Source organism: Oncorhynchus keta, chromosome 18 (genome assembly GCF_023373465.1).
Source record: "Oncorhynchus keta strain PuntledgeMale-10-30-2019 chromosome 18, Oket_V2, whole genome shotgun sequence".
In the NCBI taxonomy this organism is placed as follows: Eukaryota; Metazoa; Chordata; class Actinopteri; order Salmoniformes; family Salmonidae; genus Oncorhynchus; species Oncorhynchus keta.
Genome location: NC_068438.1, coordinates 8,799,120 through 8,823,130, shown reverse-complemented (window position 1 = coordinate 8,823,130; position 24,011 = coordinate 8,799,120). Strand labels below are relative to the sequence as shown.

The 24,011-nt window shown below is 45.7% G+C and overlaps 1 protein-coding gene across 9 annotated transcripts in view; it reads left to right on the top strand.

Moving 5' to 3' along the window:
- Positions 1-23,884, top strand: part of LOC118396821 (spectrin beta chain, non-erythrocytic 4-like) — a 68,788-nt gene extending 44,904 nt beyond the window's left edge. The window contains exons 20-38 of one of the 9 annotated variants that reach the window (XR_008067715.1): positions 9,010-9,273; positions 11,000-11,224; positions 11,560-11,649; positions 11,738-12,016; positions 12,648-12,778; positions 13,492-13,696; positions 14,104-14,349; positions 14,442-14,576; positions 14,759-15,003; positions 15,619-15,805; positions 15,923-16,007; positions 16,176-16,372; positions 16,572-17,668; positions 17,749-17,818; positions 17,950-18,233; positions 19,436-19,606; positions 19,723-19,765; positions 19,955-21,164; positions 21,348-23,884. Coding sequence is in view for 6 of the 9 variants with exons in the window: in XM_052467338.1 (XP_052323298.1) it covers positions 9,010-9,273; positions 11,000-11,224; positions 11,560-11,649; positions 11,738-12,016; positions 12,648-12,778; positions 13,492-13,696; positions 14,104-14,349; positions 14,442-14,576; positions 14,759-15,003; positions 15,619-15,805; positions 15,923-16,007; positions 16,176-16,372; positions 16,572-17,668; positions 17,749-17,818; positions 17,950-18,233; positions 19,436-19,606; positions 19,723-19,765; positions 19,955-20,209 (4,209 nt within the window). In the remaining 3 variants the exon portion in view is untranslated. Of the gene's footprint in view, positions 1-9,009; positions 9,274-10,999; positions 11,225-11,559; positions 11,650-11,737; positions 12,017-12,647; positions 12,779-13,491; positions 13,697-14,103; positions 14,350-14,441; positions 14,577-14,758; positions 15,004-15,618; positions 15,806-15,922; positions 16,008-16,175; positions 16,373-16,571; positions 17,669-17,748; positions 17,819-17,949; positions 19,246-19,435; positions 19,607-19,722; positions 19,766-19,954 lie in introns of those variants that run through there. The other 8 variants (XR_008067714.1, XM_052467341.1, XM_052467338.1 and 5 more) reach the window with 8 other exon arrangements.
- Positions 23,885-24,011: the final 127 nt, after the last annotated feature.

The window sequence follows — 24,011 nt, the reverse complement described above, 5'->3', positions numbered from 1 at the left end:
CACCTGGACGAGGCAGAGGGGCGAATATTATCCATGGAAAACGTATTGACTGATGCCATGGAAACAATAGCATATGCTAAAACAGGGAAACTGGAAAACAGGGGGCGAAGGAATAATTGTGTTCTATTCAATCTGGGTGAAAAATAGGGAAACATGCCACTGATCCGATACCTGCAAGACAAACTTCTTCTTCAAACTTCTGGCTCCACATGTCCACCGACAGGCCCATAGAACTCGAGAGAGCTCACCGAGCACTGAGGCCCCCACCAGCAGCCAGACAACCACCGCGCCCAATCACCATACGTTTCCTGATATTCACCGACAAGGAACGAGTCCTACAGGCGGCGAAAAACAACACCATCACAGTGGGAAACGCCAAACTCGCTTTACACCAGGACTTGTCAGCTGGAATACGCCGAAAGCGCCGAGAATTTGACGAAGTGAAGAAATACTCCATTGACCGAGGCATCTTCAGGGGATTCAAATACCCAAACGAGCTCAGGATTCTTCACCAAGGAGCCTTGCGACACTTCAAAACTCCCGAAGAGGCAAAATGTTTTTTTGAAAGACAATCCTGGCCAACAGACCAATGACTAAATGCGATTAATGCCATTACTAAAGGAGGTAAGACGACATATAGCCGATATCCAGAGACTCACCCCCTAAATGTCATTATAGCCGTCCAATTTATATTTATTTTCCTTTAACTGAGAGGGATGGGCTGTATAGCCTAACCTAGACCTACTAATGTTTCAGCCTACTTTCATTTCCCAGTTTTTTTGTTGCTATTATTACTTGGGGTTCCCTATGTCCCTTGGGGGAGGTATATGTAGGCTGGGCTATTGATTTTATTTTTCTCCCCTCTTTTACTGTGGTCTGGACGAGGGCAACTGTCATTTACTCAATGCGGGGTGGAGAGGATGAGGCATTTCTTTGGTGGGGAGAGGGAGACGTTGTGCGTTGCTAACTGTTCCCGGTTTTTGTTTTATTCGGAACACAGAATTGAGACTGAGCGGGGGGGTAATAGATCCAACGGGATGTGTCGAGTTGTTTGGGAACTCGGCTGGGGTGTTCAGAGATTATTTTATGTACACCATTTATTTTCCTTTTATGTGAACGCAGCTGTAATTACTATCCACTTTTACCCAGCGATGACTTGCACTAAAGTTCGATTACTGTTCGATGACGATGACTAGTACCTTAAATCTATTGACATGGAACTGCCATGGTCTAGGGCATGCAATAAAACGAAAAAAGATACTATGTGCTCTAAAAAAGGAAAAAGCAGACATCGCGCTATTACAAGAGACACACCTCTGTGATGCTGAACATGCCAAACTTGGGTGGGACAGGTGTATTTCTCATCTTTTAAATAAAACAGTAGAGGCACAGCCATACTTATCCATAAAAATATTCCATTCATAATTGACAAAAACATATCTGATCCGGAGGGGATATTTATTTTGATAACTGGGTCACTATATGTTCAACCAATTACTATATTAAACATATACGCCCCTAACACAGATACTCCTGCATTCGTGTCAAAAATTATAACCCTGTTCAATGAGCATTGTGTCTCCTTTGGCGTGGTGGCCGGAGATTTTAATTGTACCCTTAACCCAACCCTAGACAAATCATCTCAAGTCCCCACCACAAATCCTAGATCTGCAAAGATGTTGAACTCTCTTACTAAAGAGATGGGACTGATAGATATCTGGAGAGAGACTAATAGCTCATCTATGGACTATACATACTACTCTAATGTCCATAACACCTACTCCCGTATAGATTACATTTTTATCCCAAAGAGTTTCATAAATTCAGCCACTTGTACAATCGGACCCATAGCACTTTCAGATCACGCCTTTGTCCACCTCCGCTTTGACCTCTGCAAAAACATCCCGAGGTCAAAGAGCTGGAAATTCAACACCTCCATGCTATCAAATGACGTGTTCCATACATTGGTAACTACATGGATAGACAACTACACACAAGACAATAAAGATTCTCCTGTTTCTCCGGCCACAATGTGGGACGCTGCTAAAGCCACACTAAGAGGTCATCTAATTGCATATGCTTCCTCTAAGAAAAAAGCTATGGAAGCACACAGGCTAGATCTTGAGTGGGAGCTAGAATGCTGTGAAAAAATACATAAACAATCCCTAGACAGCACCTCCTGGAGTCATCTTAAAGCAGCCAAAGCCAAACTGAATTTGGACTACACTCGGGAGATAAAAAAAAAAGTTTTCTTTACTAAACAGAAATACCATGAGTATAGCAATAGGCCCAGTAGATTGCTTGCTTACCAATTAAAAAATGAGCAGTCAGAGTGTACAATCATGGCTATCCGAACAGCAGAGGACGAGGTCACATATGACCCCAAAAATATCAATTTAACTTTTCATGATTTTTACTGCAAACTATATACCGCTGAGAGAAAACACACGGAGGCAGAACTCCACTTTTTCCTAGAGGGAATCTCGCTACCTAAACTATCAGAGACCGACCAAGAAGATCTCAACTCCCCCTTCACTCCTGAGAAGATCCTGGAGGCAATTACATCCATGCCACCTAATAAGTCCCCAGGCCCAGATGGATTCCCCAGAGTTCTACAAAGCTTTTTGGCCCCAGCTCAGCCCCATCTTCATGCCAATGCTGGAGGATTTTTGCAAAAACGGAGTTCTCCCAGACTCAATGCACACAGCTCGCATTACAGTGTTGCTAAAAAAGGACAAGGACCCCCTATCCTGCTCGTCCTTCCGGCCCATAAGCTTGTTGGATTTCGACTATAAAATAATTACTAAATTGCTCGCCAAAAGACTAAACACTCTTCTTCCCAAAATAATAAAAGCGGACCAAACTGGATTTATTAGAGACAGATACTCTTCTGATAACATTCGCCGTCTTTTTGATATTATTGATCGAGTAAACGCACAAAAGACTCCTGTCCTGCTGGCTTCACTGGATGCTGAGAAGGCGTTTGACAGGATGGAGTGGAGCTTTCTGTTTTCAGTCTTAGAAAAGTTCAATATGGGCCCAAATTTTATTAAATGGATCAAATCACTATACTCTCATCCAAATGCCATGGTGACTACTAATGGACTGAACTCTGACAGATTCCCTCTGGAACGGGGCACAAGACAAGGGTGCTCGATGTCCCCGCTGCTCTACTTGTTGGGGGCGAAGCCTCTGGCAGAGCTGATAAGGAGCAATCCAAGTATTATGGGTGTTTCTGCAGGCGGCCTGCAGCACAAGATTTCGCTTTACGCAGATGATGTCTTGCTCTACATATCCAACCCTGAGAAATCCCTCCCGCTCATTTTAGACACAATTGCTCAGTATGGCAAGTTTTCAGGTTATAAGATCAATTTGAACAAATCCACTGTCTGCCCTCTCAATATTACACTTACCAGCTCTATGAAGACACTTTGTCCTTTCCAATGGAAAACACAGGGGTTTCAATACCTCGGGATCTTCATAACACCAGATCTGAATAGCCTTTTTAAGGAAAATGATCTTCCACTCCTGGATCTCCCTCCCAATTAGCTTAGTAGGAAGAATTAATGTTTTTTTTTTTAAATATCTTCAAATTAGACATGTAATTTCCTCATTTAAAGACTGCTCCTCTACCAGTGTAACAATGAAAGAATCTAATTACACATTTTTGTACAAATTGTATTATACTCCTTTGAGACTCCATAGAATGAAAACAGATATGTCTCCTAACTGTAAAAGATGTACCTCAAAGTGGATTCAGATTCTATCAATCTGTACATACTGCTGCACAGAAAATACTAGAGGTACAGTTTGATATGACCCCGTGTATCTATCTTCTTAATGCCCAGCAGGACTTTGTTCTTGATCCTGACAGAGAAAATTTGCATATGACTATTACATACTTTGCTAAGAAATGTATTCTTCTATTGTGGGCCTCTAATACCCCTCCTACATTTAAAATGTGGATTGACCAGATTGTTGACTTTCTTCCTCTTGAAAAGCTCACTTATGACCCACAAGAGAGACAGCCCAAGTTTGATAGACTCTGGTCTCCACTATTCAACTATATTTCAAACTGGACAGAGTGAACGGGGTGACTAGGGAAATGTGCAGATATATGTTGTGTAAGGTACTGTAAAACCTAAAAACGAATTATTGGCCCGTCGTCTCAGCGAATGCTTGAAATAGCTGATAAGAACCTTGATAGTGCTGCTGCAAGTGTTATGTTTTTTTTGTGTGTTTTTATTTTAATTTAGTTTTTGAGTGTGTGTGTGTATGTATGTGTGTATGTATGTATGTATGTATGTATGTATGTATGTATATATATATATATACATATACATACATACATACATACATACATACATACATATGCACCAAGGGAAATAAATAGATTAAGAAAAATAAATGTTTTTATTTGACTTTATCATTCATTTTAATTGTATTTTAATTTTTTATTTTTTCAAATGTATTATTTTTTTACTTTTTTTTTAAGCCTGTCACATCTGTGAATGTGGAATGTGTTTTGTTGGTTGATTGAAAAACAAGAACTTAATAAAACTTTAAATTGAAAAAAATATATTTTAGAAAGGATTGCCTACACATACTGGCCAGCTCATGTTATAGACAGAAGCGTGCTACATGTCAGACCAATCCGAACTCATCTCTCAGGATGTCCTGCACACTCATTATCTCAGCCAATCATGGCTAGCGGGAAGGTTGCTGTCTTTTTCCGTGGCTAAACAATCATAAATTAACACTTTTATTCATATTTACAGATGGCATACAAGTTTGTTATTAAGGCACATTAAAGTTCACATGTTCCAGAAGGCATTTCTGCCCAAAAATGCATTTTGATTAAGAAATGTTTACTTTCAAATGGCGCTCCTGTGAAGTAATGACGCATGACATATGCCTAGTTTCCTGAAACGAGTCACAAATATACACTGGAGTTGCTTACCAAGACGACATGTTCCTGAGTGGCCTAGTGACAGTTTTTGACTTAATTTGGCATAGAAATCTATGGCAAGACTTGCCATCTAGAAATGATCAACAACCAACTTGACTGGGTTTGAATTTTTTTTAAAGAATAATGGGCAAATATTGAACAATCCAGATGTGCAAAGATTTACCAAAAAAAAAACATCTGTTATCATTGCCAAAGGGGATTCTAATATGTTTTGACTCAGGGGTGTGAATACTTATGTAAATGAGATATTTCTCCCAAAAAAGTAACAATTTTTCACTTTGTCATTATGGGCTATTGTATGTAGAGGGGTGAGAGAGAAATCTATTTAATCCGTTTTGAATTCAGGCTGTAACACAACAAAATGTGGACTATGTCCAGGTGTACAAATACTTTCTGAAAGCAATGTAACTACTCTTGTAGGTCAAAGTTGTGTATTGGAAAACCTTGGTAGAGCAGTACACATTGTGAATTGAATTTATTTTTCGGCTTCAAACCAATGCCTACTTCTCACTGAATTTTTGTAAATATTTTTTTTTGATAGGCTATAGCGTTTGCACTGATATAGGGGCTAGGCCTACTGTAAATTGCAGTCTGGCCTGAAAAGATCGAATTTGAATAAAACGAAACAACAACTTGTTTTAAATAGGCTATCTGTAAATACACTTTCTCCCTGTGGGCGTGTAATACACACAAGCCAACTTAGACTATGGAGGATTTTACGCACATCCAAACTTTTCACAGGAGCTGGATAAAGATCCATTATAAAGAGAAAGGGGTTACGTCCACTCCACGTTATACTGCTCGCAAATGTAATGTTTTATGAACATCAGGAAACCTTTTTACAGATCATATTTGCACTTTTCCAGAAATAGCAGACAAAATTTCATTCAAGCCGTGAACCTTCTGTAACGGCGTTCGTCTGTTGAAGGAGAGTCGGACCAAAATGCAGCGTGGTGGTTACTCATGTTCTTTAATGAAGAATAGCGATACATGAAATAACTATAAATATACAAAACAACAAACGGAACGAGAAAGGCTGTGATAGGTTATCTGGTGAACACTACACAGAGACAGGAACAATCACCCACAAACACTCACAGAATATGGCTGCCTAAATATGGTTCCCAATCAGAGACAACGAGAATCACCTGACTCTGATTGAGAACCGCCTCAGGCAGCCATAGACTACGTCGACGCCCCACAAAACCCCAAGACAAAAAACACACCACAATAACCCATGTCACACCCTGGCCTGACCAAATATATAAAGAAAACACAAAATACTAAGACCAAGGCGTGACACTTTCTCACCATTAGCCCATGGACGAGGATGATATTATAAATCACATCTCTCGTTCCATGAGCACAAGGCAATGTGTTCACACTTAGGCCAGAAGACACAGAATTGCCAAAGAGCTTGCGTTAGTGATGCCTTAATACCAGAAGAAAATAGAGCTCAAGAGTTATTTACTGGCCTGGGCGACGCAGGACAACAGGTTTGCGCCCTCAACCAATTGTCGGCGAGCAACCAGAATCTCTCACGTGTTTCTTTACTTCTCCAGGTGATCACCCATCAAAAGGACATCACTATCCACACATAAATAGTCTATTCATTTTTTTTTTTAAACCTTTATTTGACTCTGCAAGTCAGTTAAGAACAAATTCTTATTTTCAATGACAGCGGGTTAACTGCCTGTTCAGGGGCAGAACAACAGTCATCTCGGGGATTGGAATTTGCAACCTTCCGGTTATTAGCCCGTTCTAACCACTAGGCTACCCTGCCGCCCCATATTAATAAATGTGCTTCCCATAAACCATTTCATAAACAATGTCTGGCTTCATTATAAGGCATGGCCTTAGATCAAGCGACAAAGAACAATCTTCACAAGGCTTGATATTTCCTTCAATACACTCATTGATATATGTTGACTCCTCTTGATGCCTGCTGGCACGTATGGCCATGGTACCCCCAGCATAATCACGTGACTGTGTCTGGTCCTCCCAGGCAGATTTATGCCTTCAGGCCTTCACACATGGAGTAATATTGACACAATAGCTTCCGTGGACACAACCAGCCAAACGCAATGGCCACACTTGATGTAATTAGAATTCAATAACAGATGTTTGATATTGCATACATGATCACATAGTGACGATTCTGTTTTTCCTTGCCATCTGTTATTTGTGTGGTCATTATGGTAATTCAAGTTTTCCCGGTCCTTTTGGCTACTGATGAACTTGTTTTGAACATTTGTACTGACAAAGTCTACGAGTTGGGTAGAATACCCTTGCTGCACCTCTCATCCGGTGATCAGGAAAGTAACATATGCATGCTGAGATATTTTGGCCCTGTTGGGAGTGTGTCCCTTCACAGTGCAGCTGGGGTGTGCTTCTCCAAATGAGGACTTCCTTTGTGTGGGCAGATAATGAGAAGACGGTGCTGGATCAGAGGGAATAGGATACTCCACTAATGGTGCAGCCGTTAAGAGCAGCAGCAAAGCAAATGTCCTCCCAACTGGAGTATATACAATAGAGATATTTCTACGCTTTCTTGTTCGGAGCCTTAAGCAGAAGCAAGTACTGTGTTTCAGGGGAACGGGACTGTTTTTAACTGATCACAAAGGGAACTAACTAACTAGCATTTCAATCCTTCCACATGAAATGCACACTTAACTCCAATCAGCGAATTACATTATAGTGGCTTGAAATGCAAATTTTTTTTTTTTGTGGGGGCGGCCCTATAGGCTCTTTATGGTGCCTTGGGGAAATGGTGAGTTCAGGCAGGCCATCCTTGTTTTATGTCCTTGAGCGTAATATCTGTGAGCTCTGCTGTGCTGACTCACTCAGATCCAGCCCCCCCACACACAACCCACCTCTGACAGAGAGTGAATTACAATGGGGGGGGGTGTTAGATCATGGGTAAGTTAAATCTCCTCTCCGGTCGTCACTGGCTAATGTCTCCATGGCGGCGAAAATGAAGTGAGATGATTGCGTAGTTTACAACCCCCGTTGCTTGGAACACTTGTGTGCACTCAGGCGCACAGGAGAGAGAGCAAGTGTATGTCTGTCTGCCTCTCTGAGTCTGTGATGGTGTGTCACGGCAGGCAGCAACTCAGTGTGCTCTCCTCTCATTCGCTGGCTCAGTCTCTGGGGTTGCGGTTGTTATGCGATTAAGCTAGGCTTACTGGAAAGAATCGTGACTATGCAGAGAGCTTTTAAATCTGGGTCTATTCTGAAAAGACCTGAGTGTGTCATGAATGAAATCAACAAGAAATGAGTCAAACCTGAAACCTCTAAAACGATGAAGAGACAGACAAAGGAGAGATCCATACCAGATGATTCAATCAGGAAGTGAAATGATGATAAGAGAAGTGCGTTTTATCTGTGAGCTCAGACCTCTAAAGGTGAAGTGGTTTTCTGGGCTGCCAGGGCCAAGCAAGCCCTAACCCAATTTGATGTGCACTGATAGGCCAGTGTCAGGAGCAGCTGGTCTGGAGCCCAGGCTGTAGCCTCCATAAAGGTGTACCACTGAGTCACAGCTCAAGCTTACAAGCTAACAATGGAAGGCATTTTCTTTGTCATTTTACGTGATTGCTTAGAAACCATTTTATTTACCTACCAGATTAAAGATCTAGAAAAACCATAGCCAACTCCGTATCAATCTAATTTTCAACAGCAGGTGTAACAAAGTGCTTAAATGTATGCTCCCATATGGTAAACTGCCAACGTGGTAGTCACAAATTGTTTCTGTCTATGATGTATCTATTTACAGAATGATTTCAATGGATAAAATCCTACATTTACGACAGAAGATTGTTTATGACACCAATGTTCCATAAGTGATATAAATGAGACTTTATTTTTCATGTTATTATAACCTCCACTCATCAATGTCTAATAACTCTAACCCCCCATCTCCCTTTCTCTCTGTTCCATCTCCTCGTGCTCCCTCTCCATTACCCTAACCTTCAACCGCCATCCTACATCTCTCTCAACCTCTTCTTCCTATCCTCCACCTGCTCCCCCCTTCCATCCTCCAGGAGGGCCAGCAGTTGATCCAGGAGAAGCCCGAGCTGGGCCCGGTGGTGCGGAGGAAGCTGGGGGAGATCCACGAGTGTTGGCAGGACCTGGAGAGCACCACCCAGGCCAAGGCCCGCCAGCTGTTTGAAGCCAACCAGGCTGACCTGCTGGTGCAGAGCTACACCAGCCTGGACCATCAGCTGCACCAGCTGGAGGGACAACTGGGCTACGTGGACCAGGGTCAGGACCTGACCAGCGTCAACAAGCAGCTCAAGAAGCTCCAGGTCTCTTCCTCTTCAATATATGGTCCAACTACTGTTACAGTTTTTGGTTTTGTGATCAGTTGGGAATATTTTTGGGTATGATGAAGCTATTGTCGTACATAATGAAAATGTAGGTTAAAGTTGAATATCGCAGTGTATCTCTATATACAAAAACCTAGGGTTGTTCTGTGTGAACAACCTATACAGTAGGAGGTGGTTCAGGTTTTTTTCCTGTCCAGGAAGCTCTACCTCTGTTCTGTCACTACTACTGGGTCCATACATCTTATCAGTTCATCATGCGTCTCTCATTCTCCTCTCCAACAGCATGCTGCCCCTAAGGGCTGCTTACAGTTCCCTTTCAGCCTGTAATTGTGCTTTGTGTACAGTATGCTCCACCACCCAACCTCCATCCAGGGGTACAGTAACCTTTTCACTTCAGTTCATTTCTCTCATGGGTACTCTAATCTTTCATTTTCTTTCCTTTATTTTCCTTTAATTCCTTCCTTTCCTTACTTCCTTCCTTCCTTTCTTTCTTCCTTTCCTTTCCTGTCCTTTCCCTTTTCTCTCTTAATTTATTTCTTTTATCCCTCTTTATACTTTAATGCTAGTATTTTTGTCCTTTTCTTTCTGCTTCCTTCCAGCCACTACCACTCACTCATCCTGTCCTACTGTTCTCCCTGTGATCTATGGTGTGAGCAGAATCACTGTCTCATCCTGTCCCGCTGTTCTCCCTGTGATCTATGGTGTGAGCAGAATCACTGTCTCATCCTGTCCCGCTGTTCACCCTGTGATCTATGGTGTGAGCAGAATCACTGTCTCATCCTGTCCCGCTGTTCACCCTGTGATCTATGGTGTGAGCAGAATCACGGTCTCATCCTGTCCCGCTGTTCTCCCTGTGATCTATGTATGGTGTGAGCAGAATCACTGTCTCACCCCGGAATCTCTAACATTTGGCTTCATATGGAAATGTATGAAAATCTCCACTCCACTGTGTGTGTCTGTGTGAGACTAAGAAATGGTCCTGTGTATTAATTCAAGGACCATTTCTGTCAAAATTAGAAATAATGTTCCCATTTTTTGTTTTATTTGTGATTCAATGGTGTAACATTTGTGCAAGCCAATAGAAAGTGTGATTATTCTCGTGCTAGTCTCTGATATGTGTCTCTGAGAATGTCAGGGGATTCATTTTAACCAGATAGAAGGTACCGAGGCAGCCGTCCCGAAGGCTCTTTTCCTCCCAATTCCTAAGAATTCCCAAAGTCAAATCGTCATGTGAATTCGTAAGGGATTGATCGGCCTCATTCTGCCTCCTACTCTAATTCACTTTACCATGGCACCCATGTAACAACTCTTTGCATCTGGCCCACTTTTCAAAGTAGTTATCCTCAGTGACACTACTTCACCTCCCTGGTGATCTTCTCATGAATTGTTATGACAGACTGACCAGTAGAGCAACTGATCATGTACACCTTTATGGAAATCCATCAGTGGCTGACTCCTGAGTTGGATGTTGTCCGGATATTTTGGTGAGAGGGGATCGATAGATGAACCAATGTATCCCCTCAATACTCACCAGGCGTCTCGCTGTCCCATGGACTTCCTCCCTCCCGCTCTTTATTTCCTAACCTATCCTTTCTCCCTCCTTCCTTCACTCGCCCCTCCTCAAACGCTTCAATTCCATTCCCCTTTGCTTCCATTCTACCTCCTCTCTCACTCCCTCTCGCATCCCCTCGCTCCCTCTCTCCAGACGATGGAGTGTCAGATGGAGGAGTGGTATAAGGAGGTGGGGGAGCTGCAGGTGGCGGCGGCCTCCGTCCCCCAGCAGGGCCAGGTCATGGACACGGTCAGCGAGCGCCAGTCCGCCGTGGAGACGCGCATCGTCCGCCTCATCGAGCCGCTCAAGGAGCGCCGGCGCATCCTTCTGGCCTCCAAGGAGGTTCACCAAGTGGGCCGGGACCTGGAGGACGAGATAGTGAGTGGCCGTCCTGATCGTCCTCCGATTATACCCACACACACCACGCACACTTACAGACACTTAGAGAACACCCGCACACCTCCCCCAGTCTACTCAGACCACTTCGCGCATACATTTGCTTCTAAAAGTGTGACTTACAAGTGTCATCGTCAAGGGTTGAAGTGTTGCTTAAGTCGGCGACTAACCCCCCTTTTTTTGTTGTTGAAGATTTATCTTGAAGAAAGATGCATGTAACTCTAAACTGATGCAATACCATGCTGGTGATAAACCTAGAACAGTTACCAGAGTTTGCAGGTGCTTCTTTGCTAGTTTAACCTGTGATGTGTTTGCAGCTGTGGGTGCAGGAGCGGCTGCCTGCCGCCACGTCTCAGGAGCACGGCTCCAGCCTACAGGCTGTGCAGCAGCTCATGAAGAAGAACCAGGTGTGTGGCAGCTAGCTGAGGATAACCACATCTTTACAGTATATGTCTATCTATCTATCTGGACATCGTCTTTCTGTCCCCCCCCCAGACTCTGCAGAGGGAGCTACAGGGCCATCGGGCGAGGGTGGAGGACGTCCTGGAAAGAGCTAATGTCATCGCCTCCATCCGCAGCCCCGAGGCTGACTGTGTGCGGGCGGGCCTGGAGCAGCTCAATGGGCTGTGGGGTCTGCTGTGGGCCGAGACGGAGAGAAGACAGCTGGTGCTGGATGCCATGTACCAGGCCCAGCAGTACTACTTTGACACGGCCGAGGTGGAGGCCTGGCTCAGCGAACAGGAGCTGCACATGATGAACGAGGAAAAGGGAAAGGTAGGCGGCGAATAAGCCAATGGGGCGGCAGGGTAGCCTAGTGGTTAGAGCGTTGGACTAGTAACCGGAAGGTTGCAAGTTCAAACCCCTGAGCTGACAAGGTACAAATCTGTCGTTCTGCCCCTGAACAGGCAGTTAACCCACTGTTCCTAGGCCGTCATTGAAAATAAGAATTTGTTCTTAACTGACTTGCCTAGTTAAATAAAAGGTCAAATATATATTTTTTTTAATAAAAAAATCACCAGGCGCTGATGTACTTAATCTGCCCAGTTACCTTTTTACAGTAAGATGATTGGCTTTTTGGAAGAGGGAAAAGTTGTATGTGCATAGGTGTAGTACAATGTCATTGTGTCCCTCCAGACATCAGCAACTGTACATGAACACCAGTCGAGGCCGCTGAGGGGAGGACGGCTCAAAATAACGGCCGGAAAGGAGCAAATGGAATGACATCAAACACCTGGAAACCATGTGTTCGATACCATTCTACCAATTCCGCTCCAGTCATTACCACGAACCCGTCCTCCCCAATTAAGGTGCCTCCAACCTCCTGTGATGAACACTCCCCTTGAATTGTTAGCATTTTGAAGTTTGTGAGAATGGACTGTCAAGAGTGTTGTGGCCTCCCCTTCAGGATGAGCCCAGCACCCTGCAGCTACTGAAGAAGCACCTGGTACTGGAGCAGACGATAGAGGACTACGCTGAGACGATAGGCCTTCTCTCCCAGCAGTGCAGGCAGCTACTGGAGATGGGACATCCAGACAGGTCAGTGTTAGTGCCCCACAAACCTTTCACCACGCTACACCACACCAAGACTTTCGTGGGATCGAACGTTGATTATAGTAGCTGTAAAGTGAGTGTGCCATGAAATGCACATTTAAAATACTGCCTAAAAAAAAAAATCAAAGGAAATCCCATATATGATAACTATGGATCTCATTTTGTGACTTGATTGAAGAGGATCCAGGGCCTCTACACTCTATGTCTACTGGGTGCTGAGGAGTAACCCGGTAGTGAATGGCAGACTGCTTGAATGACATAACCCCTCTAGAGGAGGTAGTACAGCACAGTAAAGTAGGCCAGTCATAGACTCCTGTTGCTCTGTTATGGCAGCAGAGTGAATCATGGTGACATCAGGGTCAGCACTGGGTCCGTAATACTTCTCTGTCTCTGGTGTCGATGCTAACGGCGCTATCATCTTAGCTCTTAGCTGTTAGTCGATGCTAGACCTGTATCTCTGCACTAGTAGGGTATTGTTTTTTTATGGGTTGTCCATGTCGTTCTCATGTTGTTCAGTTTGCTTTGTAAGTCTTATCCTCCTCACATTTACTCCTTCCGGAAACTCAACAGCAGCTCATGGTTTTACATGTCCAAATTAGTTTCACTGCAGGATCTCAGCTCCCACACATTACCCCTCAATTTTACCCTGTGTTTACTATTCGTCTCTAACAACTGTCTCTGGTGTGTGTGTGTCTCAGTGAGCAGATCAGTAAGCGTCAGTGTCAGATGGACCGGCTGTACGTGTCTCTGAAGGACCTGGTGGAGGAGAGAAAGTCTCGTCTGGAGCAGCAGTACTGGCTCTACCAGCTCAACCGCGAGGTGGACGAGCTGGAGCAGTGGATCGCTGAGAGGGAGGTGGTGGCCAGCTCGCCAGAACTGGGACAGGACTTTGAACACGTCACGGTCAGTGGGACCTGAATGGACAAAACATTCAACAATCTGATAATCCTCTTAGTCCTCTGTCGCTCAGTTTGTAGAGCATTGGCGCTTGCAACGCCAGGATTGTGGGTTCGATTCCTGGGACCACCCATACGTAGAAAATGAATTCCTGCATGACTGTAAGTTGCTCTGCTATATGGCCTCTATTGTTATAGCGTGTGTCTAAAGACTGTTGGCAACAGAGTTGATATGGCTCAAAGAATGGTATACAGTACACTGTATTCTTGCTTAGTAAGGAAGTAGCATGTATTTCAATGGATTTAGTTTTTCTAAGTAGCCCATTACCGTTTTAGCAACAGTGCTTAGCTTGGCCAAACAGATATTGATCATCCCTTCATTCCTCTCCTCCTCTCTCCTCCTCCTCCCTTCAGATCCTGCAGGAGAAGTTCACAGAGTTTGCGTCGGAGACGGGCAGTCTGGGTCAGGAGCGTGTGACGGCGGTTAACCAGATGGTGGACGAGCTGATCGACTACGGCCACGCCGACGCCGCCACCATCGCCGAGTGGAAGGACGGCGTGAACGAGGCCTGGGCCGACCTCCTGGAGCTCATGGAGACCCGGGCACAGATGCTGGCCGCCTCGCACCAGCTCCACAAGTTCTTCACCGACTGCCGCGAGGTAGCGTTTCTACCACAAGAAGTACCAAGGGATACAGGTCTGTGTCGTGTTTTGTTGTGTCTCTGATGGACCGTTATCGCATTGTGCTGCAGGTCTTGGCCCAAATCGATGATAAGCAGCGGAGGTTGCCCGAGGTGCGGGCGCGCCAGGGTGGCACCGCCAACACCAGCACCCTGCAGAGGCTCATGCAGAGCTTCGAGCACGACATCCAGCTGCTCGTCACTCAGGTGAGGCCCCGCCCACTGTCACTTTATTTTACGTGCACATAAGGCTAAGAAAGGAAGACTGAACAAAACAAGCAGTCAATGTGGTAACACGTCACATTACATTTCTCTTCACATTACTACAGTAATCTTTGCAGTGTTTTTAGGCATTCCTATGTAATTATCACCCGTCTGTCTGTGTCCAGGTGAGGCAGCTCCAGGAGAGTGCGGGTCAGCTCCGGACCATCTACGCCGGGCAGAAGGCTGAGGCCATCGCCGGCCGGGAACAGGAAGTGATGCATTGCTGGAAGGAGCTCTTGACTTCCTGCGAGGAGTGCCGAGTGCAGATCACCACGGCAACAGACAAGCTGCGGTTCTTCGGGGTGGTGCGAGACCAGATCATGTGGATGGACAGCATCATCTCTCAGATCGGCACAGGGGACAATCCAAGGTATACAATTGGGGTCACAATTGTATATTTATGGTTGAGGCATACACTTTCTATTAAAGTGAGGTGAGCAAGAGAAAAAAAAGAAGGGTGAAAAAAGTTGACCCTTTTGTTGAAAATACTATAGGCCTAGCAACCTTAGTTCAACACCTAGGAGAGGCTGAAAGATGCATAATGTACTTCAGCTAGAATCCAAAACGAAGTTGTGTATCTCTTTACTGGAAGATTTTTTTTATGTGAATGGGGCATTCGTTAAACATTCAATGAAATATCTATATTTACAGTTTGTATTTATGGTGTATCTCATACTGCTCTGTGTCATCCCTCTGTCCGTCTACCAGATGGGATTGAGCTGCAAGTTCAGGGGCCTGTTTTGATTTTAGTACCTTATCATAATATAACTCAAAACGGAACTCATTTATGTTACGGAAATGCCAAATATGGAGAGCTGCACCAAGAGATGCAGAGAGAGAGAGAGAGAGCACAGAAAACACAGAGCAAAAAATGATAATGAAAAATGTCAAAGCAATGCACTGTGAGCGAGTTTTAAAATAGTGTTATTTTCTGGCCCTTGTCTTCCATGGTGGGTAACCCTGTGCTCTTCTCCTTCACTGTCAGCATTCCCTCCAGCGATATAACGGGCTCTGGACTCTCTGGTCCTTTCAGGGATGTGTCCTCAGTGGAGGTACTGATGAACTACCACCAGAGCTTGAAGAGCGAGGTGGAGGCGCGCAGTAAGAGTGTGCTGCAGTGCATCGAGATGGGCAAGACGCTGCTGGCCGCGCGCAACCCTGCTGCTGAGGAGGTAACAGCACTGTTGACAGGGTTCTGCCATAGAACATGGAGGATGGTACTGTAGTTTAGATGACATTTACAGTCACTAGTTTAGATTAAACTCAATGGAAATGCTATGTCTTTTTAGATCAAGGAGAAGCTGGATACGGTGGTGGCCAAGCAGTACGAGCTGTCTGAGAAATGGGACAAACACTGGGAGGTCCTGCAGCACAGTGAGTCCCTCTGACTTCACCTGAATGGAACTACTCTAGTACCTGGCACCTCAAGTCTCTAAATGATATTATCCCAAGGCATTCCATAATAGAGTTTGAACCACAGTAAGCTACAATTTGATTCCAATTGTTCTCAGACACTGAGTTCCTCTTTCTCCTCTGCCTCAGTGCTGGAGGTGCACCAGTTTGCCCAGGAAGCGGTGGTGGCCGAGGCCTGGCTCACAGCCCAGGAGCCCTTCATCAACAGCAAGGAGTTGGGCGCCAGCGTGGACGAGGTGGAGCAGCTCATCCGCCGCCACGAGGCCTTCCGCAAGGCCGCCGCCACCTGGGAGGAGCGCTTCAGCTCGCTACGACGCCTCACCACGGTCCGTCACTATCCCTAGCCTACTAACACTCCCCTTAGCTGATGCCGTCTTTCTTCTGGTTGCTTACAAGAGGTTGTAGAGCACAGATTGTTTGAAGTGACTTGTCAAATGGCTTCGTGTTTACGTTATGCTTAATTTGGTTGTAGAGGAGATTCTACAATGAAGTGTTGATGTTTAGTTAACCTCGATTTGGTTCCAGGTGGAGAAGATGAAAGCGGAGCAGAGTAAGCTCCCTCCCACCCCCCTGCTGGGTCGTAAGGTGTTCCTGGACCCCCAGGAGACATCCCCTGCCCGGAGCCAGGGCTCCCCCCTGATGAGACGGATCCTTTACGAGCAGGCCGAGCCCAGAGCCGAAAGGCCCCCCCAGGAACCATCGCCCTCTTCCGTGGCCCGCCGCCTGGGCTCCACCGTAGCCAACTACACCCCCATCATGAACGGCTCCAGTGGCTACCGCAGCAGTCTGGAGGCCCGGGCCATCCCCGTGATGGGGGGAGTGGCTGGGGGTGTAGTCGGGGTGGCAGCCAGGCTGGGAACAGCCGCTGTGGAGGCAACAAATTTAGGGACCACCGCCGCCATGGAGGTCCGAGGGGTGGCAGCAGGATTTGGGACTGCCACCTCTGAAGCCAGAGAGTTGGCAGCAGGATTGGTCACCCCCGCGGTCGAGGCCAAAGGGATAGCTGCAAGCTTGGTGACTGGGGCAGCCGCCGCAGTGGAGGTGAAAGCCTCGCAGTACCTCCGGCAGCCTAAGATCAAACACATGGACGACATGGTGACGCCCATGCTGGTGGCCTGTAGGCTGGAGAAGGCGAGAGAGAAGGAGGTGCGAGAGAGGGAGCAGAGAGAGAGGGAGAGAGATATTGTGTTAATGGAGCCAGCGCCCGTGATGCCGGTGATGGCCGAGGTGGTGCTCCAGGAGATGGGGAGGGAGGGGATGGGCAGGGAGAGGCTGAACAGTGAGCCCAGCAGCAGAGACCACCGGGCGGGGAGCAGCCGGTCGGAGCCCCAGCAGAGAGACAGGGACAGAGACAGTAGGGACAGTAGGGACAGTCACAGGGAAGCCAGGCTGGAGCGCCAGCACTCTAGTGAGGCGCTGATGATCCAGGCGCGGCGGGATGAGCTGCCCCAGGAGGTGTGGCGGGAACGGGCCGAGCGCAAAGAGAGGAAGCTGGAAAGGCAGACGTCCAGCGAGCAGGAGGGCCACGGACACGAGGGCCGGAGGAAAGACCGCCACCGGACAGAAAGACAGGAGTCCAGTGAACACGACACAGCCAAGGAGCAGTCAGACAGACGTTCTACGTGAGTACTACTTTGCGCCTTAGTGTCATTAAGTGCTGTTTGCAGAAAGGTGTATCACTTTTTGTCTTGGCTGATTACAGGGAGAAAAAGTCAGGTGGCCAGACCTTGTTTGATATAGTGGAGCAGCTAAAAGAGAGAGAGGCAGCAACGGTGAGTCTTCTGTTCACCAGCTATGCCGCCTTTATTCCACAGTTATCTATACATAAATACTGTTAATGAGTGTTTAACGACTATATATTGTATTTATAGTCTAAGCTCTGCCTTCTCTCTTCTCCCCTCAGGCACGAGGGGAGGTCTCTAAAGTGCCGAACGGCGTGCCAGAGAAGTCTTCCGGACGTCCAGACCGGCCGCGAGCAAGGGATCGTCCTAAGCCCCGGCGGAGACCCCGGCCCAAGGACCCATCTGCAGGAGAGGCCACCACCCGGCGGTCGCGCTCGGCGCCGGAGCCAGGGGTGGCTCAGGGCGTGAGCCCTTCGGTCCCCCAGCCTCCTAGCCACACAGCCCACCACGAGGGCTTCCTCTTCCGCAAGCTGGACATCGAGACCATGAGGAAGAGCTCTAACAGGTGGGCATCCAGGTTCCTGACGGGGGGGGGAAGTCTGACAAAACAACCAGGCATGATCTTATTAGCATGTTAAGCTAACAAAACAACTGACTTTACCTACGAAATGTTCAATTGGTTGCATGTCACTGGCATTAACATATGTTCCAGCATCTGATTGGTGCCTTAGGTCTCGGTCGACATATGCTCATCCTATTGGAGCTTTAGCACTGGTCTGACATACTGTATGTTCAGACATTCCTATTGGAGCTTACGACCCGAGTTGACATATGCTCTTGTAACCTATTGAAAATAGAATTCTGGGTTGACATATGTTCTAGCATCCTATTTGAAAATAGCCATTTGCTTTAACATATGCTCTTCTAGCATTTTATTGAAACTTCAGATCTCTGTTTAGCCTCTGATCAGAAGTGTATCAGAATGAGAGTTCAACCAAGAGATAGCCACCAGCCATTCCACTGCTTGCCACATGCATGGTGCCTAACCAACACGGCCCCTGACGGAGAGCGGTCTGGTTGATGGATGTTGTTGCTGGGCCTAAGGTCGAACCTGGTGCTGGTTCTGGCCCATAGCCAGTACGATATGCAGCCATAGCCATACTACACGCACAGGTCCCTGCAGAGACCCACACATCACTCCGCTTCCTCCGAGAGACGTTTCGTTCAGTCGGCCATGCTTGGTGGCCTACCACGGGTCTCTGGCCCCCGGAGACTGAACCGTCCGCCTCTCGCTGCTGCACTGCCCCCTGGAGGCCATGGCTGACACGCAACGCAACAGACTCATCCCACAAATGAGACCCACTGCTCACTCACCAATTGGATGAATGTTTCTGATGTACATGTAATGCTATGTACATGCCAAGGTAAAGCCTAGCTTTTTGTTTGTTACACTCAATCATCTTAAGAGGTGAGATGAATGTTCACTAATACCAATACTGTCATTTAACCAAACTCTGTTTTTTCCCTCTCTCCTGTTGCTCCTTGCTGCTGGCTGTTCTTCCTACCTCTCCACAAAGGTAAGCCACGTGTATGCACCTATGCACGCTACGGTCGGCGGTTCATTGTTTGTTCGGCAGTGTGTTCCCCCTCGGACCACTCCGGCCAGTCATCTTGAACTCCCCCAGGTGAGTGAGGTTAGGTGGCATTAAACCTGTGGTTGGTTTTTGCTGAACGCGCCCCGTTTCCCCCCCCCTCCCGCCCCTACAGCAGATCCTGGGTCAACCTGTACTGTGTGCTGAACAAAGGAGAGATAGGCTTCTATAAGGACGCTAAGAACACCGCCACACCTTACAACAACGAGCCCATGCTCAACCTCGGCCACTGCCACTGCGACGTCACCCTTGGATACAAGAAGAAGAAAAACGTCTTTACTCTTAAGTTAGTACTCTGCCTTTTAGGCAGTCTGTCAATCAGGGTCATGCTGCTTGTCTTGTCTACCGTACAGATAGCCATTTTGTGTGTTTACCCTCAACTTTTCTGTCCTTCTGTTTCAGAACGAAAGACGGAAGTGAATTTCTGTTCCACGCAAAGGATGAGGTAAAAGGCGTTCAAAAGTTGACTGCTCTTTCATGGAAACACAGTCCTATAACAACAATGTGATTCTGCAATGTTTGTCCGTGTGCCAAATAACTTTCTTTCTGTCTCTCACCCTCTCTCTTTCCCTTTCTTGTTCTTTATCATTCGTCCTGTCCCATGCTCTCTCTCATCTCCCTTTCTCTCTCCGAGTCACAGGATGATCTAAAGGCCTGGACCACCAACATCAACAAGAGCATCGCAGAGCATGAGGAGATTGCCAAATGGGGTCAGCCCCAGCCTACTACCTCATCCACGGACGAGGGCACGCGCCGCGACGGCAGCAAGGCCGATAACAAGTCTGACCGGGGGGAAAGGCCGGAGAGGGCCGAGCGCTCTGAGAGGTCGGATAAGGGTGAGACCAAATCGGACACCAAGCGTTCAGAAAAGTCCAGCAAGAAGAAATGAGTTTGATGTTGTGCGGTGGGTGGGGGAAAGGGAGAGGGGTATAAAAGACTCCCAGTCAAGACCCAACCCTTTCCTCTCATCTGTCTGCGATAGTTCTGTTTAGTGTCGAAAAAGACAGGAAAATCACCCTGGTGAACTGACATGAGGGATTTGAAGCACGAATATCAGTGTGCCCCTCCTCGTTGCCCTCTCTCTTTATCTCTGTTGCTCTGAGGGTGTCAGACCTGGTCACTAACACTTATTGCCTGGCTCGTTCCACCTCTGTCCTCTAGTGGTGACACCGGTGCACTGCAGAAAGCAGATCCTCGTCAGGGCAGCAATGTGAGAGAGATGGACACTCATGTAACAAGAGGGTTGTCACTGGTAGTATGAAAAAGTAGCTCCTAACGTTTTACGTTTTATTTTTTGTAAGAGATGAGCTGTATCTGTATGTAACTCTTGTCTGTCTATTTATGTATTGTATGTCTCGAACATCCAATTGTATACTCCCGAACAAAAGAGAATGAAATATGCCTAAATGTTTGACACAACTGGCCTCTTTTTGGAGAACAATTATTTTCTGTTTCCTTTTTTTGTATTTCTGCTCGTTCACTCTGCCATCATTCTTTTCTGGACTCTCTTTTCTCACTTTGACTTTCTTCAGTACAAAACTGTAATATCATCAAACTCATCCAAATTGAATTTGTACAATTCAACATTGAGCCAGGAGAAAGAGAAGAGGCAGGTAACAACAGTCTTCACAAAGCTTGTTCTAGGTTTTGGAATGGATGACCTGGAACCTTCACCCGGAGGCTAGGCTGGCCCCCACGGCCATACTCAGCTATGCCTTCATCTGGGGCCCCCGAGAGGCCCCCAGGGACCCAGCAGCCATAGCCACCCAGCACCAGAGGGATAGGACTGGAAGCCATCTCACAAGACCAAATCCTCCCCCTTTCTTCTCAAAGACTATCAGATGGTGGTAATCGCACTCCACATACCCAGTCAACATTATTTTTGTCCATTCAGAAAATATCACAATGCTTTTTATAGACAGTCAAAGAGAAATTAAGTTGTGTGTGTGTGTGTGTGTCTGTTCAGCTGCTCACCACTCCCAGGGTTTTCATAGCTCAGGTTTTTTTGTTCACATCTGCGTCCTCAGTTCTCCCTCAGTCTTCCAGGCACTGCCGTTCCACAGGCCAGGCTTCTAACAGCTCAACTAACCACAGGAGTTGATGAGGACACAGCAAGGTTCTAAGTTCAGGGGCCACACAGAAGTAATACGGTGCCGATTGGTCACTCCAAGGCCTCAGGAGTGCAAGTCGATGTCAGATGGATGTAAACAAAAGCTTCTGGATGAATGAATCACATGCATGTCTTGCTTGGGATAAATCTCTTGTTCCTCTCACAGTATGTAGTTATCAGCAACGATGTTCACTTTGTTCCTCTCCATGCATCATACAGTACAATTGTCTGTTTGTCTTAGCACTGCAAAGCCATATTTGGTAACGGGAAGTCTTACATTATGGAAGCTAGTGGACAAATCCTTTGCCTGTTCCTTACATCAGAGATTTGTACAGATTTGTGAGGAGTGACGGCGATGAGATAGTACAGTGCAAATATCATGAGCTCTTTCCCGAGTAGCTTTTTCTACCTTGTTTTTTTAAAACACATTTTATGCATCTATATAGGCGTCGAATGCCAAATCAGTGCAATCCATAACGCTTGTTGGACACAGCAAGGCAAGGATCAGCAGAACTTATTTTTGAATGAACATAACTATCACACGGAATGTGAAATACAGTACAATACATGACATAGGACACACTCAGATAGGGCACTGTGGACATCGATGAGATTCTGTGGTGAATTTTGAGACTCGTATGACACACGACTGCGTGGCATACAGTACAATTAGCTTAGTGTAGTGGGGAGGATTCTAGCAATAAACTGCTAGTCTGCTGAATTCTTGCATTCAGGAGATTCACTGTGCAGTATTCACTACTATCTGTTGTTAAGTCTACACTTAATCTTGCCTGGGCAGCTCGTATGGAGGATGGTCTCATTCCAAAAACAATATGCTCAATAAAAACGAGTTGGTCTCAAATTGATGTACGTAACTGTCTGAAACACTAATTTGGATGTCTCCGAATGGTAACTTTGTTTGGAAATGTTGCTTACCATTGCGTTCTCTGTGTACTCCTGTCACAGATCTCCTATTTGTATGCCATAGTCTCACTCTAAACAGATGGTATGCGGTCCAAGTATTATGGTGGCTTCGGGAGGTGGCCAGGAACTCATTGTTGATGCGAAACGAGAATTTATATGCAACTTTTCCTTTGCACTAAAACGCTCCCCCATTGCACAGTGCTATTGCTTGAAGAGCAGTGGTGCTTCAGGGTCCTAGAGGGAAATGTGTTTATTGGATTACAGGAGAATGAGGTTTGAATTATTTTCATGAATGAACATGAAGAACACCAGCCTGAAAAGTGTGAGCGTATCATGTTCAACCGTGATATGAGATTTCATATGGCTGTTTCTCTTGTCTTGCTTGTTACACTTTACTAACAGCTGGACTTCCAGCTACAGAGCATGAAGTACGATCACATCCTAAAGCCAAACATGCCTATACAATTATTCATGCTAAGGTTTCATTCAGTAGCTATCTGGATAAATGACCAGTAGTCATTTTTCCAAATGTTGGCCAACCCGTCTGTTGTCATGGCCAATGATCCATGTTATCCTGTACTTTTCTGTCCCACAGAGGGCAATTTGAGCTTATAGACTTTCAAATTACAAACCAGCTGGATGTTGTTAATGACTAGAAAGCACAATTTTATAACCTGCAGTTGATGCACACAAGCATTAGCGTGTCACAGGGAGACTTGTGAGAGGAATCTCATTATTGATACAATGCTTCTGTATTAGCTGTGCAGTCATGATGTTTCAGTTATGTTAGAACATTACGTAACTGGGCATCTGTAATGTGTGATGTGCTTTAAGTCCTGGAGTGCTTCCTTCATGAAAGCATTCACACCGCAACCGTTACAAATCAATAGTCTAATGCCGTTATAAACTCAAATCCGGATTTTCTAGAATACGTTCTTTTTTTCATTTCAGGGAATAATTATTTCGTTGCTGTTTTCATCCAGGATGTTCTATTGTTAGTTGTTTAACTAAGTCAATGCTCAACACCTACTGTTCATTTCCTGCCCTTTGACCCTAGAGCACCACTGTTTTTAGGGAACTACTGAATGGATGTTTTGCAAATTTCAACAGCTTGATGACCTGTACAATATGTAATTGCTTAATGTATTTTTTGTAAAGAAAGAATTACTTTTGTTTTTCTTTTGCTGTGAAAAGGAAAAAAATATTTTTTTTTTGGGGGAATATTCATGGGGCAAATGGTTCATTTGTACAACATCAATGGAAAACATCACAATATCAGGACACAGAAGTTGCATGAATTACATAGTCGCTATTATGATACTGCTCTGCATGTTTTGAAGTCTCATCCCATCGCTATACAATCACTGTACAATAATGGGGTGACACACTTACGTACATGGAAAAGGTGAATGAATGAATAATAATGTATAAAACAGATCCAACTTAAAACCATTGACTGTGTACAGTTGTTTCTTTGAAATGATAAATACAAATTGTGATATTGAAAAAAAATAAACTCAGTGTTGTTAATTTTGTTTGCATGTGCAGTTCAATGCCAACGTCTGCAGTTCAATTGGCTCTACAAATATATGCAGGCCAAAGGACCATGTTGGACCAATACTAATTCTAGTTACATTCACTCTTCTTTACATAATTA